Source organism: Myxocyprinus asiaticus, chromosome 14 (genome assembly GCF_019703515.2).
Source record: "Myxocyprinus asiaticus isolate MX2 ecotype Aquarium Trade chromosome 14, UBuf_Myxa_2, whole genome shotgun sequence".
NCBI lineage: Eukaryota > Metazoa > Chordata > Actinopteri > Cypriniformes > Catostomidae > Myxocyprinus > Myxocyprinus asiaticus.
Window position 1 is genome coordinate 14,347,732 of NC_059357.1, and position 17,148 is coordinate 14,364,879.

A 17,148-nucleotide genomic window follows, 5' to 3' on the forward strand; every position below is an offset into this window, starting at 1 on the left:
TAGATTTCGGTCAAGAATGACTCAAAATGATTCACTGACTCACTCATAGCACACAAGACGCTCATTTGTCGCCACCTAGTGACATTTCCAGAAGGGGTCACTGAACTAATCAGTTAATCAAATTGAACAAATTTGTGAAACAGAAGCCTCACCAAAATACTCTTTATTTTGCAGCTAATTCATAATTGTAAACTTGAATAACTAAAATAGCTGGAATTGGTGCTTTTAGCTTATTCTTTAAAAAAAAAATATCCCCAGAACAAATGTTGGTGGATCAGTGATTGTCTTACCTTTTTCGCCCCTCATGAGTTTGCATCGCTGTAATTTGTTGTGGCATTGCAAGAACAAATCTACAAATTTGAAAAGGACCAAATTTATTGTTTTTTTCATTACCCATTTAGCGCTATTGCCACCTGTGACCTCACACAGCGTAGCCTACCTATGTGATTTTTTTATTTTTTATTATTTCTTTTTTTTTTTTGCATAGCCGAATTTCAAACATTACAAGTAAACACGCTACTAAGACGGACAGAAAACATGGACAAGTTCTTGAAAAGGAAAAATATTGACGATGGCTAGCCTATGTGGGATAGTGGTGTGCCGTAAAAAGTGTGCCGTGGCAGAAAAATAGGTTGGGAAACACTGATCTAGGGCATACGCAGGCATTCGCCGTATGCCCACCTATCTTTCTTAGGATTTTGTGTATGCCCACCTAAAATAAGTGATGATACGTATGGCCGCCAGAACGAATAGGCTTTTAACCCGGAACTTTGTCAATCTACTAACGCGATGCCGCAAGCACCATTGAATTAATTTTTATTTTTATTTTTTTAAGTGTACAGAGATTCTCTCTGGCGGGAGTGCAACTGATGGCACTGGCAATACAGACAGTCCGACTAAGCTGATCCACCAATCAGAATGTTCATTTCAGATGCGATTGAATATTTGCTAACCAATCATATTTTCCGTTTCAGTAAAGGGGCATTTACAGCGTCTAATGCACAAGCATCCCTGGTAACCATAATTTGCGCTGTAAATGTATTTCCCTGCTAAATGTGTGTATATATATATATTTAAATTTAACTTATGCAATTAAACTTTGTGAAAATACTGTATGTTATTGCACCCGTGCTCATTTTTGATTTTCTTCACAGATGCTGGACAACTGTGTCCCATAATTATTACATCAAATGTCTTTTTCTTTTTTTTTTCTTTTCCTTTTACTACTGTCAGTGGTGCCTTTTTCTCGTGATATATATATATATATATATATATATATATATATATATATATATATATATATATATATATATATATATATATATATATATATTACTTAATAAATTCACAGTATGCCCACCTATTCAGACACTTAGCTACACACTGATCCCAACCCTGGTTACGCTCGAGACAAATACCGAATCGTCAGTGTCCTCTGCAGCTGATCTCAGTAAGTTATTACATTTGCCAACTTTGTTAGCTTTTCTTACTCTTCTCATCTTATTTTGTTCATTGTTTTTGTTTGTTAGGGGATTTTTTGGCTAGCTATTCACTTAGTTAGGAAGATCTCTGCTTTCTATTAAAGGAATGTTCGGGGTTCAATACAAGTTAAGCTCAATCGACAGCATTTGTGGCCTTATATTGGTTCCAGTGAGGCACTTACAATGGAAGTGAATGGGGCCAATCCATAAACGTTAAAATACTCACTGTTTCAAAAGTATAGCAACAAGACATAAACAATATGTGTGTTAACATGATTTTAGTGTGATAAAATCACTTCATTACCTTTTCTGTGTAAAGTTATATGCAATTTTACAACTTCATTGCAATGATGACGTAATGTCAACAAACCCTAAAACAACAGTAAAAATGACAGTTTAAACAACTTTACAGCTTAATGAATACGTTTTAATAGAAGACTGAATTTAAGTGCTTTTATAAAATTGCAATCTTCACATTTCTGCCTTTAAATCCTCCAAAAATTGGCACCATTCACTTCCATTGTTAGTGCCTTACTGTAACCTCAATTTTTGCTTTTTTTAAAGAAAGGACAGACGAGTCGAATTTTATCATTTATTTTTTTATTGTTTGTGGTAATCAACATTATGCCACAAATGCTGTCGATTGAGCTTAACTTGTATTGAATCCAGAATATTTCTTTAAGTAGTGGAATTCTCTTTACTGTGTGTTTAAATATGTCCTCAAAACAGGAGTAAAATCTGTATACAAACACTGTGGTGCACCATATTTTTTTGTAGGCAGGTCAGATGGTCACGTAAAACTACCCTTTTCAGTGGAAAAGGGATAGGTATTCCTGATGGGAACCTCATTTGACACTAGGCCTACTGTTTTTCTTTTTTTTTTTTTTATGATGCATTAATGGTTTATGAGACAACCTGATGCCATACGCAGTCAATTTTCAGAAGAAACCTGCTATGACAAATTCCAAAAAATTAACGTGACGTTGTGAACATGAGTTAGTGTGATAAACATGGCTCGTGGATCTGTCAAAGTTAAGGATATAGACTGGCCCCTTTCACGAACGATCAAAATCAGTGCTTTGACACACAGAAAGGGGTGATTCAGCATGCATGCCTTTAAATGCCAAATGCACATACTCTTTCTACATTCTGTCACACATAAATATACAGTAATTCCAATTTATTTCATTTTCATTTTATTAACAAAATAGCTCTGCACATGCATTTTCAAATTCAGAAAGAGGGTTTCTCAAATTGGAAATAATTGTACATTGCTGGACAATCCATCTGGACACATTAAAAAAAAAAAAATTTCTCTCCCTCATTTTTAAACACAGCAACAACATTTATAGAAACACAAACAAAGGTCATATCAAATAGATTAGGGTTTGAAGTGGCATGATGACAACCAGGGAAGTACAATAAATAGAAACACATGCTTCCATGCTCACAAACATAGACAAACCCATCAGAAACAAGAATGCCACCAGACCCTGCTGAGAAGACTTGCTGTCAAAGCAATGTATCATATCCAAAGACACTCAGAAGTAAAGTAGCTTACTACTTTGTTTATTTTTTCTTAGACTACTGACAAAAATTATTTTTTTGAGACTCTCGATAAAAAAATGGCCTTGCCTAACCCAGAATCCACACACACAAACACACATACAAACAAACACACACACAAAAAGTGGTGCTCAGATGTGGAGCAGAGGGGTCTCTACTCACACCATCTGGAGCTCTTGAATATACAGCTACTAAAACTTGCACCCACACAGAGAAAGGTCAAAGTACAGCTACTTTGCAGAATCCTTTTTGTTGCAGTTTTGTGATTTTGCATTAGAAAGAGCTCTGGGGAAATTCCCTTTCTTATTTCCCCTCCCATGCAAAATCATAAGGCCCTCTTTAAAGGGACAAATTATAACCATCAGAAGAGGAAACAAAGACAAAATAACCTATCTATATAACATCAAATAACAAAGGAGAAGCACAATTCACTAAGCACATTGGAAAGTGTATTTCAATTGGGAGACAACAAGTATGTACACCAAAATTCTCTCTCTCTCGTTTTTTTTTTTTTTTTTGCTATTAAAGACAATGAAATCATAAAAAAATCATAGAAAACCTATTTACCTCATTATATTTGCACTGATAAATGGAATTCCATGTATTAAAAAAAGCTAATAAAAAAAAAAAAAAACCCTAATCATTTAAAAAAAATACAAAAACATGTCTAGTCTGGCTTATAGTAACCTTGAACCTAATGCCACAATCTTCAGCATTGAAAAGTATTGCTGAATTGCTGATATGTAAAGGGTTTCTTTAATTTATTCATCAAGATTACTCACATGCATTCATGCATTCACATCTCGGCCTCATCCTCAGCTACACACAGGCACACACAACGGTGATCTATGGCGTGTTTTCCTCAGTCAGCAGGACTGCATAGTTGCACAATGTCTTTATTGTCTATATTGACAAACAGTACTTGGTCTTCCATGGCAGTCTTCACAACTCAAACATCAAACAAAAGTCTCACAAGTTGGAATGTGGCAGTAAAAGAGAAAACGGAAGACGCTTCACACAGTGTGGGCCAGTGTGTTTGTTTGTATCTTTAGGTAGATATATACAGAACATTGCATATCTTGGAGAATGTCTGGATTTTGTCAGCTTTCTTATGGGGCTGCAGCACCGTTAAACTCTCAACGTATCCAAGTTAAAACTTGGATCAGTTCTATAAAGTTTGTTAGCCAAAAGATGTTCTCATAAATACACAAGTATTGAAATGACAGTGACAATGCACCTGAATTAATATTTCAGATGTATTTACAGTATATAGTGTGGTTGATAAGACTGTGACCACCTAGACTGCAATTACTCTTTTAACCAGCAGGGGCCAGTATAAGATTAAAGTGGGATTTTAATCCATCAACTGAACGTAATAACACAGAAACTAATCAAACTCCATGGATCTCAAAAACATTGAGACCGATGGCTTCTTTGGATGTAACACCCATACCATATGGGTGGGGGATAATAAAATTTGTATTTGTGTGTGTGTGCGTGTTTGTAAGTGTAGATTTATACAGCTTATTTCACAGAAGAAGGACTGTTCAGTTTTGTGCAGTCTTAAAGACCACAGTGTACCACCACCACCACATTGTAATGTAAAATGCACTGACATATCATTGCATTGTTACGACTTAGCACTGTGATACAAACGTTACTGTTTAACGTTAAAAACAGGAAGACAGCTGGCTCGGATTTGGATTGAAGTGTCATCGCTCCAACTGGGTCCGACAGGAAGACTTTCTCCACTTTTTTTGCTAAACAGCTACAAAGTTCAAAACGAATGGGTTTTTCTGCCTTGTACTGCGGATGTTCTCAAAGCTAGACATAATCTTGAGAACCCAAGATTACTTTAGGAAGATCAAGAAAAGGAAAAATCCATCTCATTCTTAGAGTTTCCTTAAGGCACCTAAAGCATTTCAAAAAGATATACAGCATATTTTCCAATTGTGTGTGGTCTTAGTCTGTGAGATACACACCAAATTTTGCATCTAAAAAAAGGTTGGTTTTAAAAAAGAAAGTATAAATGCATGAGTGTATGTTAATCTTCTAATACTAAAAGGAATAGTCTGGGTTAAGATCAATCGACAGCATTTGTGGCATAATGTTGATTACCACAAAAAATGTTTTTTTTTTTGGCAAAAATTAAAGTTAGATTGAGGCACTTACAATAGAGGTGAATGGGGCCAATTTTTGGAGGGTTTAAAGGCTAAAGTTTATAATTTTTTTAAAAGCACTTACATTAATTTTTCTGTTAAAACTTTTGTGTGTATTATTTGAGCTGTAAAGTCATAGCGTTGCATCGTCGTTGCAACAAAGTTGTAAAATTGGTTATTACTTTACACAGAAAAGGTTAATTGATTTTATCACACTAAAACCACATTAACACACATATTGTTTATGTATTTTGGACTCACTTTTAAAACAGTGAGTATTTTAACATTTATGAATTGGCTCCATTCACTTCCATTTTAAGTGCCTCACTGTAACTTTGATTTTTGCTATTTTATTTAATTTTTTAAGAAAAGGAGGGACAAGACGAAATGTATGTTTGTGGTAATCAACACTATGCCACAAATGCTGTCGATTGAGCTTAACTTGTACTGAACCTGAAATATTTCTTCAATATAAATATATGTAATGTAACGGTCCACTGAGTATAGTGCTCAGGCATGTGTGTATGGATATCAGATCCAGACAGATGGTTTGCCTTCTCCTGACTTGCTACTACTACTGCTGCTGCTGCTGCTGCTTCCAGCGCTCCCAGATTTTCCATGCTTGGGTCGGTGCTTTCGCTCCTTTTGTGGTGCTGTAGTGATGTTAATCTGAGGCTTTTCATCAATGTCATGGTTGTCGTTCAGGTCATCGTGGTTGTTATTATTGGCATGGTGCTGCAAGGTATAGGCTTGAATGGCAGCCTCTAACTGTATGACGTCTTTGTTGATCGGCAGTGGCCGCACCTCGCCTGCTGATGGAAAGTTGTCTTCATTGGAGCCATACTGCTGCTGCTCCTCCTGTGCGATGTTGGCACGGTTCTGCTTGCATGCCATCTTGGCATTGCTCAGGTCTGTGTATGGCATGGTCTCAGGCTTTACCACAATATTGTAGCCCGGTGGTGCAGAAGGGGTGTTCCATGAGAATGGATAACCAACATAGTCTGCTTCTCTAACACCTCCCCCACCTCCTGGCTCTCCCTCACTTAGTGCTGGCCCACCTACTCCTACAGACACAGACCCTGCAGTAAGCAGGCCCAGTTGGTACTCATCCTCAGTTGCTGTTGCATTTCGTTTGCGGAGAACATCGCTAATGGTTCCAACTCCGAGGTGAATCATTTCCCACACATTAAGTAGCAGGCAAAGGCAGCTGACACCATACATGATTCGGAGGAAGATGGTCTTTTCTGTAGGGCGTGAGATGAAACAGTCCACATGGTGTGGGCAGGGCTTATCTGAGCACACAAAGATTGGTTCTACACGAAAGCCATAGAGCAGATACTGTCCTGCCAGAAAGCCCGCCTCCAGTGCGGAACGTGTCAGCAGCTGTAGAACATACACTCGCATCAGCCCATCGTCTCGGATACGCCGCCGTCCATCATGACGCACTTTGGGCTTGGGTCGCGGTGGCACCAACTCCCGCCGTGAGGTGTCTATCTCAGGCACTTCGTAGATCATGGGGTCATCTTCCCGCTCCTCTTCCCCATCCTCATGTCCTGCTCGGTGCTGCCTTGCCCCAAAATACATCTTTCTTGGCCTCCGCTGGGTGTATCCGCCCCCTGCTGAAGCCCCGGCCCCTGCTCCGCCCCGTGACTCCTCCTTGTGGGAGATCTTATTGGCTGCGTAGCCCATGTAGAGCAGAGAGGGCAGTGCGGACAGAATGATCTGGAAGACCCAGAATCGCACGTGCGAGAGTGGTGCAAAGGCATCATAGCAGACATTCTCACATCCCGGCTGACCCGAGTTGCAAACGAACTTGCTCTGCTCATCGTAGTATATGGACTCGCCGCCCACCGCAGTCAGTACGATACGGAAGACAACTAGCGTGGTGAGCCAGAGTTTCCCCACCGACGTGGAGTGGTGCTGGATCTCCTCCAGCAGACGTGTTAGGAAGCTCCAGCTCATGACGTCTGATGACAACAGGGCAGACAGCGTCCCACACTGCACAGCTCACAGACCCTATGGACAAACAGAGAACATCTCGTGTAAGAACCCAATAATGAAAAGACCATAACATAAAAGATTAGTTCACCCAAAAAAGAAAATTCTGTGTTTATTTACTGTGTTTCAAACCCGTATTACTTTCTTTCTTCTGTGGAACACAAAAGGAAATGTTACGCAGAATGTTAACCTCACCATTGTCACCATTCACTTTCATTCTATAGAAAAAATATGCAATGCACGTAAACGGTGACTGAGGCTAACATTCTGCGTAACATGTCCTTTTTTGTTCCATGGAAGAAAAGAAAGTAATCTGGGTTTGAAAAAAACATAAGAGTGCGCAAATTTTTTCTCATTTTTGGGTGAAATTTCTCTTTAAAATAATGAAAAGGCTTCCCTCAGTATTTCTTCAAAATTTCCAGAAAATACAACTATATTCTGATATATACAGTTGTGCTCCAAAGTTTGCATACCCTGGCAGAAATTGTGAAATTTTGGCATTGATTTTGAAAATATGACTGATCATGCAAAAATCAGTCTTTTATTTAAGGATAGTGATCATATGAAGCCATTTATTATCACATAGTTGTTTGGCTCCTTTTAAAATCATAATGACAACAGAAATCACCCAAATGGCCCTGGTCAAAAGTTTACATACCCTTGAATGTTTGGCCTTGTTACAGACACACAAGGTGACACACACAGGTTTAAATGGCAATTAAAGGTTAATTTCCCACACCTGTGGCTTTTTAAATTGCAATTAGTGTCTGTGTATAAATAGTCAATGAGTTTGTTAGCTCTCACGTGGATGCACTGAGCAGGCTAGATACTGACCCATGGGGAGCAGAAAAGAACTGTCAAAAGACCTGCACAACAAGGTTATGGAACTTTATAAAGATGGAAAAGGATATGAAAAGATATCCAAAGCCTTGAAAATGCCAGTCAGTACTGTTCAATCACTTATTAAGAAGTGGAAAATTCAGGGATCTCTTGATACCAAGCCAAGGTCAGGTAGACCAAGAAAGATTTCAGCCATAACTGCCAGAAGAATTGTTCAGGATACAAAGAAAAACCCACAGGTAACCTCAGGAGAAATACAGGCTGCTCTGGAAAAAGACGGTGTGGTTGTTTCAAGGAGCACACTACTTGCTAACCCCTCTCCAAACATAGCGCTTATGATTGTGACCATAAAGCTCTATTTTGGTCTCGTCACTCCAAATTACACTATGCCAGAAGCTGTGAGGCGTGTCAAGGTGTTGTCGGGCATATTGAAACCGGGCTTTTTTGTGGCATTGGCTTCTTTCTGGCAACTCGACCATGCAGCTCATTTTTGTTGAAGTATCTTCATATTGTGCTCCTTGAACAACCACACCGTCTTTTTCCAGAGCAGCCTGTATTTCTCCTGAGGTTACCTGTGGGTTTTTCTTTGTATCCTGAACAATTCTTCTGGCAGTTGTGGCTGAAATTTTTCTTGGTCTACCTGACCTTGGCTTATATACAGCACAACTGTATATACCGTTACTGTCATTTAAAATGACTCATTCCGTAATAGAAGATTTCAGCCACACCACCCACCCCAAAAAATATTATTTATTTTTATATGAATGGAGTTAGGACAAAGTAATGCATACGTTTTTTTTTTTGTTTTTTTTTTAGATTCAAGGCTTTTATATAGAACATTTCATTCACACAGTGATCATTCAAAGTGCTTTACATGGAAATTATAAAGAAAATAAAAGATAAGAAAAAAATAAGAATAAAAATGTATGACTATTTTTATCTCATCTGCTTTTCTGGATCGAATTCAACACATAAATGTACAACTGTAAGTTTCTCTGTTACTTGGTTGTGGCGTCTCTTTAATGGAAATATAAAAATTCAGGTAATCATGATTATGTTTATGAGGTTAGTTATGTTTTGATGTCATTGTTTTAATGTGATAAGAAATTAAATGCCCATACTGTTTCAACACAACTCTATTTTCCTTCGATTATGACATCATTGATGGCATTAAATTGACAAATACCTCATTATTGACAGATAATGTAAACCAAATGAGGTAAAATTAATTAGTTCAACCCAAAAGAATGAGATTTCCTTTAAACACGTATGTCTGTCATGTTATGTTTATGTATTCAGCTAGCAATACTGCTTGATAAAAGGTCAACTGAGAGTTCATGGACTCAATGAATGGAACTCTCTCTTTCACACATACACAGACACAATTTCCTTGAGCAATGAGCCTGAACCACACAAATCTTCCCTGAGGGAGAACAGCTTTAGACAGGCGGTGGTGAGCGGGTGCATGTGTGACCTCTCTGGTTTGTCTCTGCTTATTTTTTCCTGCTTCCAATAAAGCCTTTAAGGCATTGATTGCTATGACCATATTAGAACACATCTGAGCAGTCAAACACAATGATACACAGATATTATGTGCCCAAGTAAGCCCATATAGGCTGTGTGTGAGAGACAGAAAGAAAGAAAGAAAGAACAAAGAGAAGAGACTCTATCCCTCCTCAAAGATCACCATCCTTTCCCAGTATTCTCATTGCCAACTCAACAGGCCCAGAGGGTCCAGGGCTTCCCTGACCCACCTGCTGAGAAGAGGACCCCAGCAGTGAGCATGTGCTGATGTGTTCCCTCCATCCAGCCCCCTACTAGTCCTTCACCTTTAATCTGTGTCTCACTACACTGGTAGATGCACTAGGGGTGAGGAACATAGACCTACAGCGTGACTCATATATAGACACAAAAACACGCTATACAAGCACATACTCAAAACACAAAAGACAGACAGATCCACTTGTCACTATGAAGCATCTGTCCTTAAATAACTGCCCTTCCTGTTATGCATGACCCCATCCAACTCCCCTCATCTCACCCGTTTCTTTCTCTATCATACTCTCTCTCTCTCTCTGATTCAAGGTTGAAATAGCACTCACCCCCAAAGGGAACAAGGGACTTTGTTTTGTGTCTGTGACTGCTGAGAACAAATGAACATACACAGGCTGTGGCCACAGGGAGTCAACAAACTGCCATTACATTGTACAGAAATGTTTCTGTGTGTATTAGACATGCATGCACAAAATGTAATGTGCCTCAACACTAGTATTATGTCACAACAGACTTTTCTAACATAACACAAATATCAATGGGATCTCTGGGGCAGGGCATCCTCTCTGGTTTCATTCTAAGTTAAATAAGTAATACTGTATGTTTCGTACGTATAAACTAATCCACAACATAATTTAATGAGAGTTATTCATGTAAAAAAAAACAAAACAAAAAAAAAACCAATTACCATCAACATTGAGGTTAAAGCAATTAAAAACACAAGGACATTTCGGCCCATCTAACCAAAACACATAGGCTGTGCTCTTGTATGCCATAAAATGGCATATGTAATAAAATGGACACTTCTGACAGTAAATTAAGATTTGATTAGCCATGTTTAAAGCTGTTGTAAAATGACCCAAAACGCAAACCTGTGACTGCATATTCTATAATAATGTGGCAAGTTTCTGTGTTACTTGGCAGCCGTACATAGCCTATAGTTAGGCCAAAATAAAGAATTGTTTATTCTAATAAGCGATGCACCGATGTATCAGCTGCAGATATTTATCGGCCAATTATTGACCAATTAAAACCATCGGCATAACGGTAATAAGCATGAAACACCGATAAAAAAACTGATGGTTTATTTATAATTAATTAGTAACACACTTTGTAAAAACTCTCTGAATTGAAATGCACTATCCAAAGATAATAATATGTAGATGGGTTGTCACTCCTAAGAACATGTAATATTTCATTTTCATTCTGTGTCGTTCTCACGTTAATGCAGAAAAAACGCCATAAAAGGACTTACAGTTGTGAAAGTGGCATTTACCTTTATGATACATGATGAGGGAAACCATCCAAAACACTTTGAAACCAGCAGACTTTGACTTCTGAGATAGCAGTATGATATCCATTAATGCTGCATGATCGATTGAATTAAGATTAAAACTGCTATATGGCTTTGTGCGATTGCTAAACCTTAAAAGGAAGCGTTTTAAACTGCAAAAACAGAAGTGCAAAAATGTTTTAGAAGTACAAAAATAACCTTTTTTCATATCAATCTTCATGTTATAATATTTAGTCATTTTTTGTTTCTTTTTATCTTGAATATACTGTATCTTTCACTGTGGCTCTCTTTAAACTTTTGGCCTGTCATGTGTTAAACAGATCCAATGTTCAATGGAAATTATTTATTGTTAAAACAGTGAAAAAACTTTTATAAGTCTTTGTAAATTTTTTAAGGATTCTAAAGTAAAACAGTGATCTGATGACAAAATAAGGTAAGTTGTAAAATATCGGTATCGGCCTATAGTTTTTTGTTCAAATCGGTATTGTATCTGCCAAAACTTTTTATATCGGTGCATCCATAATTCCAATCATTATTAAGAAATGTAAATAATTATTGAACATTGATGTTTATTGTCATATAGTGCTGCTGATGTTTTAAAAGCAAAAAATCACTTGAGGCCATGTGTTACAGTGATTTTACATTGGTTAAGGAGGTTTTAGGCACAGCACGATTCAGAGAATACCCAAAATCACTGTAACACACAGCCTCTCATTACTTGTTGCTTTATTATACAAAATGTCTGTAAATGATCTGAACATTTGAAAATGTTTGCATTGTCTGTTCCTGACACTTTTACAATCTTTTTGTTTGTAAGCCTATCCAAATTTACAGTTTTTGCATGTTTTTTAAAATATAATTTATACATATTTAACGTTCAACAATTTAATATCTCAGGTATTGATTATTATTAAAACAGATTTAAACTTTTTTTCTTTTTGTTATATGACGGTCACATTAAAACTAACCTGGAACAGGTCTTCATCATCTATTTCTGGTAATTTTCAAATGCCTTTTATGAATAGATTGTACTGTTTTAGCCTTGTCCTAGACCCAGACTTTTAACACTAAACTATGACAATCCATTACAAAAATTCCCCTTATTACATTTTAAAACTATGATAATCTAAAGAAGGATCAAAATAAACATTAACCACTTATTTTCACAATGTAGAAATAATAATAATTATAAATGTGATGAGTCTTTGATTTGATTTAATAAATAGTCTGTTAATATAAACACACAAAAATACAGTATAAGTATTGAATGCTTAATAACAGTGTAAGATAAAAAGTACAGTATTTCAAGTGCCTTCCCAAAAGAAATCTGATGTATGGCAATTTACATATACAGAATATAAAAGTATATAATTCATATATTTGGGCATAAATAGGCTACATAGCTTATTCACATTACACTATGATGTAGGTATGATTTACATACATTAAAACAATTTAGTAGTATTTAGAAAAATATGTTGTTGCATATATGTGCAATATATTTTTATATAGGCCTACTTTTTTATATCATATGTTGTGATATATCAGATTTCAGATTTGTATAAATTTAACCTGAAAGCTATGTAAATGTTAAATGGAACTCTGCCTCATTTCAAAAGTCCAACACATGCCACTGCCATATACAGTACATATACATACATTTTTTAAACAGAGAACAAGCTCATAACTCATACACTGCATTCACAATCCTATCTTTGGCCTGAATGCTTTTGGATCATTGCTGACATAATGAGATAAATCAGGAATTTAAAGCCCTTGTCCCTTATTACTCATCTCTAGCATGCACACACACACACACACACACACACACACACACACACACACACGCACACACGCACACACACGTTGGTGCAGCTATCATTATGAGGACTCTCCATAGACATAATGGTTTTTATACTGTACAAACTATAGATTCTATACCCTAACCCTAACCCTAACCCTAACCCTACCCCTAAACCTAACCCTCACAAAAAACTTTCTGCATTTTTACATTTTCAATAAAACATTGTTAAGTATGTTTTTTTAAGCAATTTTAATTATGGGGACACTAGATATGTCATCATAAACCACATTTATAGCATAATACCCTTGTAATTACCAGTTTGTAACCTAAAAAAAGTCCTCGTAAATCACTTAAACCTGCCCACACACACATTTTTTTATGCCCTGCTCCTTGGCAGGGACAGACAATGTACATGCTCAGCAAAATGCACCTGTGCCCATGTCAAACCCAATCTATACCCTTCACCAAACCATCAACACCACCCATCTCTCTCTCCAAACTTACATATGAGGTATAATACATTTTATATCTACTAAGACATAAGACAAAGGTCCCCTCCAGTTCACAGAAACACACTACTTGAATACTGATTTCTGCATCAGGTCAAATAGCACTGATGTATTTTCCTGTAAAGTCACACAAACACACAGTGAAAGTACTGTACTTAAACATACTCAACATTCTGCCTTTCATTTTTCTGCCTGCTTCCCCTATTATTTCCTTTCATCTCTTTCCTCCTTCCTTTCTTCTATTTTAAAGAACAGCCTTGGAGATTAGAGATGCACTAGAGAGATGCATGCACATACTGTATGTGTGTATAAGAGCATGTGTGTTGTGTAAAAAATGTGCAAATAAGGGAGTCTCAATGCTCACAATTGCACTTTTAACCCGTTTCCCCAATAAATCTGGGTCATAGAGGGTTGTGGTTAGAGGGGGAAGTGTTGTGGTTTTGATGTGGGCTGCTGGGTGGGTTAATATGCCTGACAGCGGGGAACAAACAATGATGAGCATAGAACAAGAGTGGATAGCTGAAATCAGGGGAGATGTTCAGCCTGTAACTAGAAACCAGAAGATTTCCACAATCTCTTTCCTCTACAAACACACACACACATTCGCAATCGCAGAGATGTCGTTCACCCTTAAAGCCTACTCAGACGGCAATTGTTTCTCAGGGTGAAGTCTGTAAAAGTAAATTTGCATGGCTCCTCTGTGATAAAACTCATGCGTTCGGATGACAATTAAATCACGGGGTACAAGCAAAACTATTTGTGGATCACATGATTCCACTCGCGCTTGTTATATGGAAAATTCCTCAATACACAAACTATGTCCTCTGCATGTGAGAGGAAACCACGCTGCAAAGCACTGTGGACATTTACAATGCACATTTTCATATACCACACAAGCCAATGTTCTTGCGAAGAGCAATTAAACTAATCAAGAAACTGTTGGGACAAGACAAATGCAAGCCAAATAAATCTGTCAATGGGGGTACGCATGCTTCGTTTCTTACCCACATCACCTCAGTCGCACGCTCTCTCTCTCACAAGTGCACGCAGAGAGAAAGAGAAGGCACACATATCACAGACAGTAGAGATAGTTAAAATAAAATTTGAGGCTCTATGGTTAAAATGTTTTCCTTATGTTTTATCTATCAAAATGACGGACATCATTTTCATGTTCAAATGCACTTTGGATCGCATCATTTATATGTATAAATGTTTTCCATCTGAAAGGACTAAATATTAAATGAAACAAATGACAATAACTTGCAAAGTAATCTCTTCAGTAATCAAAATACTAATTACCAATGATTTAAATTGTAACTGTAGTGGAATACAGTTACTTATAGTTTATATTTTAAATATGTAATCCTGTTACATGTATTCCGTTACTCCCCAACACTGTTTATATATGCATATAGTACACATTTCTATATTAAAATGTTATATATTACGATTTTATTTCATACCTGTTGCTGCCATGATAATGGCCCATTTTAAAAGTTTATGTGATCTGGCTCTCGTTTTAATTTTTCCCTCTACTCATGAGTTCTCACTCACTGTGGTGGAGTGGTGATGGTATTTTATTTTTGTGAAATAAATAGAAACATTTTTCACAACTGTACATTACCGCCAGAGCTGTTACCACGAAACGCACAACAGTACGGCACTTAGACTAAGTCAAAAAGGATTTTCAAAACGACTTTTGGATTATAAACTCGGAGATGTGGATTCGGACAGTAATTAAATTACTACACGACCTTGGTGTTTCTCAAAAAACAGTAGGTAATTTGGCTGGGAATTTTCTTGCGGGAGGTGGGAGAAAAACCAATTGCCGTGGACAGCAGTTATTTTACATGGGGACGTAAGGTAATTCCAGCATTTACAGGGGGTAGTCGGTGATTTTATTGCTGTCCAAATCCAAAATGTCTGTGTTTTTCTCCCACCTCCCGCAAGAAAATTCCCAGCCAAATTACCTACTGTTTTTTGACAAACACCAAGGTCGTGTAGTAATTTAATTACCGTCCGAATCCACATCTCAGAGTTTATAACCCAAAGCCATTTTGGAAATCCTTTTTGACCACTGCTCAGTGCTGTATGTTTGCGCTGCACGTGGTAACAGCTCTGGCGGTAATGGCCTGTTGTGAAAGTTGGAGGATTGTGTAACAGAAATTATTGAAATAATTCACAACAATAAAATTATGTCGCCGCTCCACCACAGTGAGTGGGAACTCTTAAGTATAAGGGAAAGAAAAACGAGAGCCAGATCATGTAAACTTCTGAAATGGTCCATTATTATGGCAGCAATGTAATAAAATTGTAATATATCACATTTTAATGTAGAAACGTTTACTAAATACATTTATACATTGGGCTTGCATGACTACTCATTTATACGGGTCGAGTAGTCCCAGAAAAGTTGCTGGGTTAATGTCTATCTTATTTAAAAGGTTTAATTTCCACCTCCACTTTTTAAACACAGACAGATAATTCCAAATGATGTCCATCATTTTGATAAATAAAACAGAAGAAAACCATACCATAGCTCCTCAAATTTCATTCTAACTATCTTTACTGTCCTTGATATATGCGGCTTCTATATCTCCTTGCGTGAGTTTAGGAGAGAGCGCGCAAGTGGCGCAACTGAGGTGATGCGGGTGACGAAACATGCGTACCCCCATTGACAGATTTATTTGGCTGTGTTGATAAACAGTCTTGTTCCTACAGTTTCTTGATTTATTTAATTGCTCTTTGCAAGAATTTTGGCTTGCTCCATATTATATCACAGAGGAGCCATGAAAATTTACTTTTACAGATGTCACCCTGAGAAACAATTGCTGTCCAAAAAGGGTTTAAGACACAAACTTATCACAGATAAGTGAGTAAACAAGATCTCTCTCTCTCTCCAACCCAGTCTCATGAAAATTCGTACATATTTTAAGAGTTGGCTATTTTGTATGATTTCGTACAAGTTCGTTCATATGAATTTGTACGATTTCATCACGTGCAAATGCCCGGATGTCTAATGCAGAAGTAAGCGCGAGTTTCACTCACAAGGCGTTAAGGACATGCTTATTAATATTATGCCCTTACCCAAACCCCTTATCTAAACCTAACCAATCAGTAGAGTGTGTAAACATGATAGGAAGCTGTTGTGTGTGACAGAAGCAAATAATTGTCATGTATTAGGTGGAAACGATGTCCAGTGACATCATTGGCTGTAGTGAAAGTTGTACGAATTCATACGAGTGCAGTTGTACGATATCATACAAATTAGCCAAATTTAGAAAAGTCATATGAATCCTTCAAATTTTGCCGTAAGAGTGTGTAACTCTCTCTCTTAACCTTATAGTCTACCCCCACCACTTCCTCTGTAAAGCCACTCTCTCTCCAGCACTTTCACAACACACTGCTGGAAGGAAGGGAACTTCTTAATGTTTGCTCTTCTATTCATCTGCCCATCTTTGGTCATGGCTTAAATTAGAGCTTGCAGTGATCTCCAGCTCATGCATTCTTATCCAAACCCAGTTTCCCTCTCTTTCTTATCTTTCCCCCCTTTCTCTTTATGTCTTTCTCTCACAGTAAAGAGTGAGGCGAGATTACAATCACATTTTCACAGCTACTTCCACAGACAGTCAGTGGGGAAAATCTCATTAAAATTTGACACGCATTCCCCAAGTGCGATAAGGAAACAATCATTTTAATGTGACTACATTAAGACAGACATTCC

The 17,148-nt window shown here is 37.4% G+C and overlaps 1 protein-coding gene across 3 annotated transcripts in view; it reads right to left on the reverse strand.

The window, feature by feature from the left end:
- Positions 1–2,792: 2,792 nt before the first annotated feature.
- The window catches only part of LOC127451952 (gap junction gamma-1 protein-like), a 68,812-nt gene continuing 54,456 nt past the window's right edge, over positions 2,793–17,148 (reverse strand). For all 3 annotated transcript variants that reach the window (XM_051717042.1, XM_051717040.1, XM_051717041.1), the window contains exon 2: positions 2,793–7,222. In XM_051717042.1, coding sequence (XP_051573002.1) covers positions 5,738–7,168 — 1,431 coding nt within the window. In that variant the 5' untranslated portion in view covers positions 7,169–7,222 and the 3' untranslated portion in view covers positions 2,793–5,737. The remainder of the gene's footprint in view (positions 7,223–17,148) is intronic.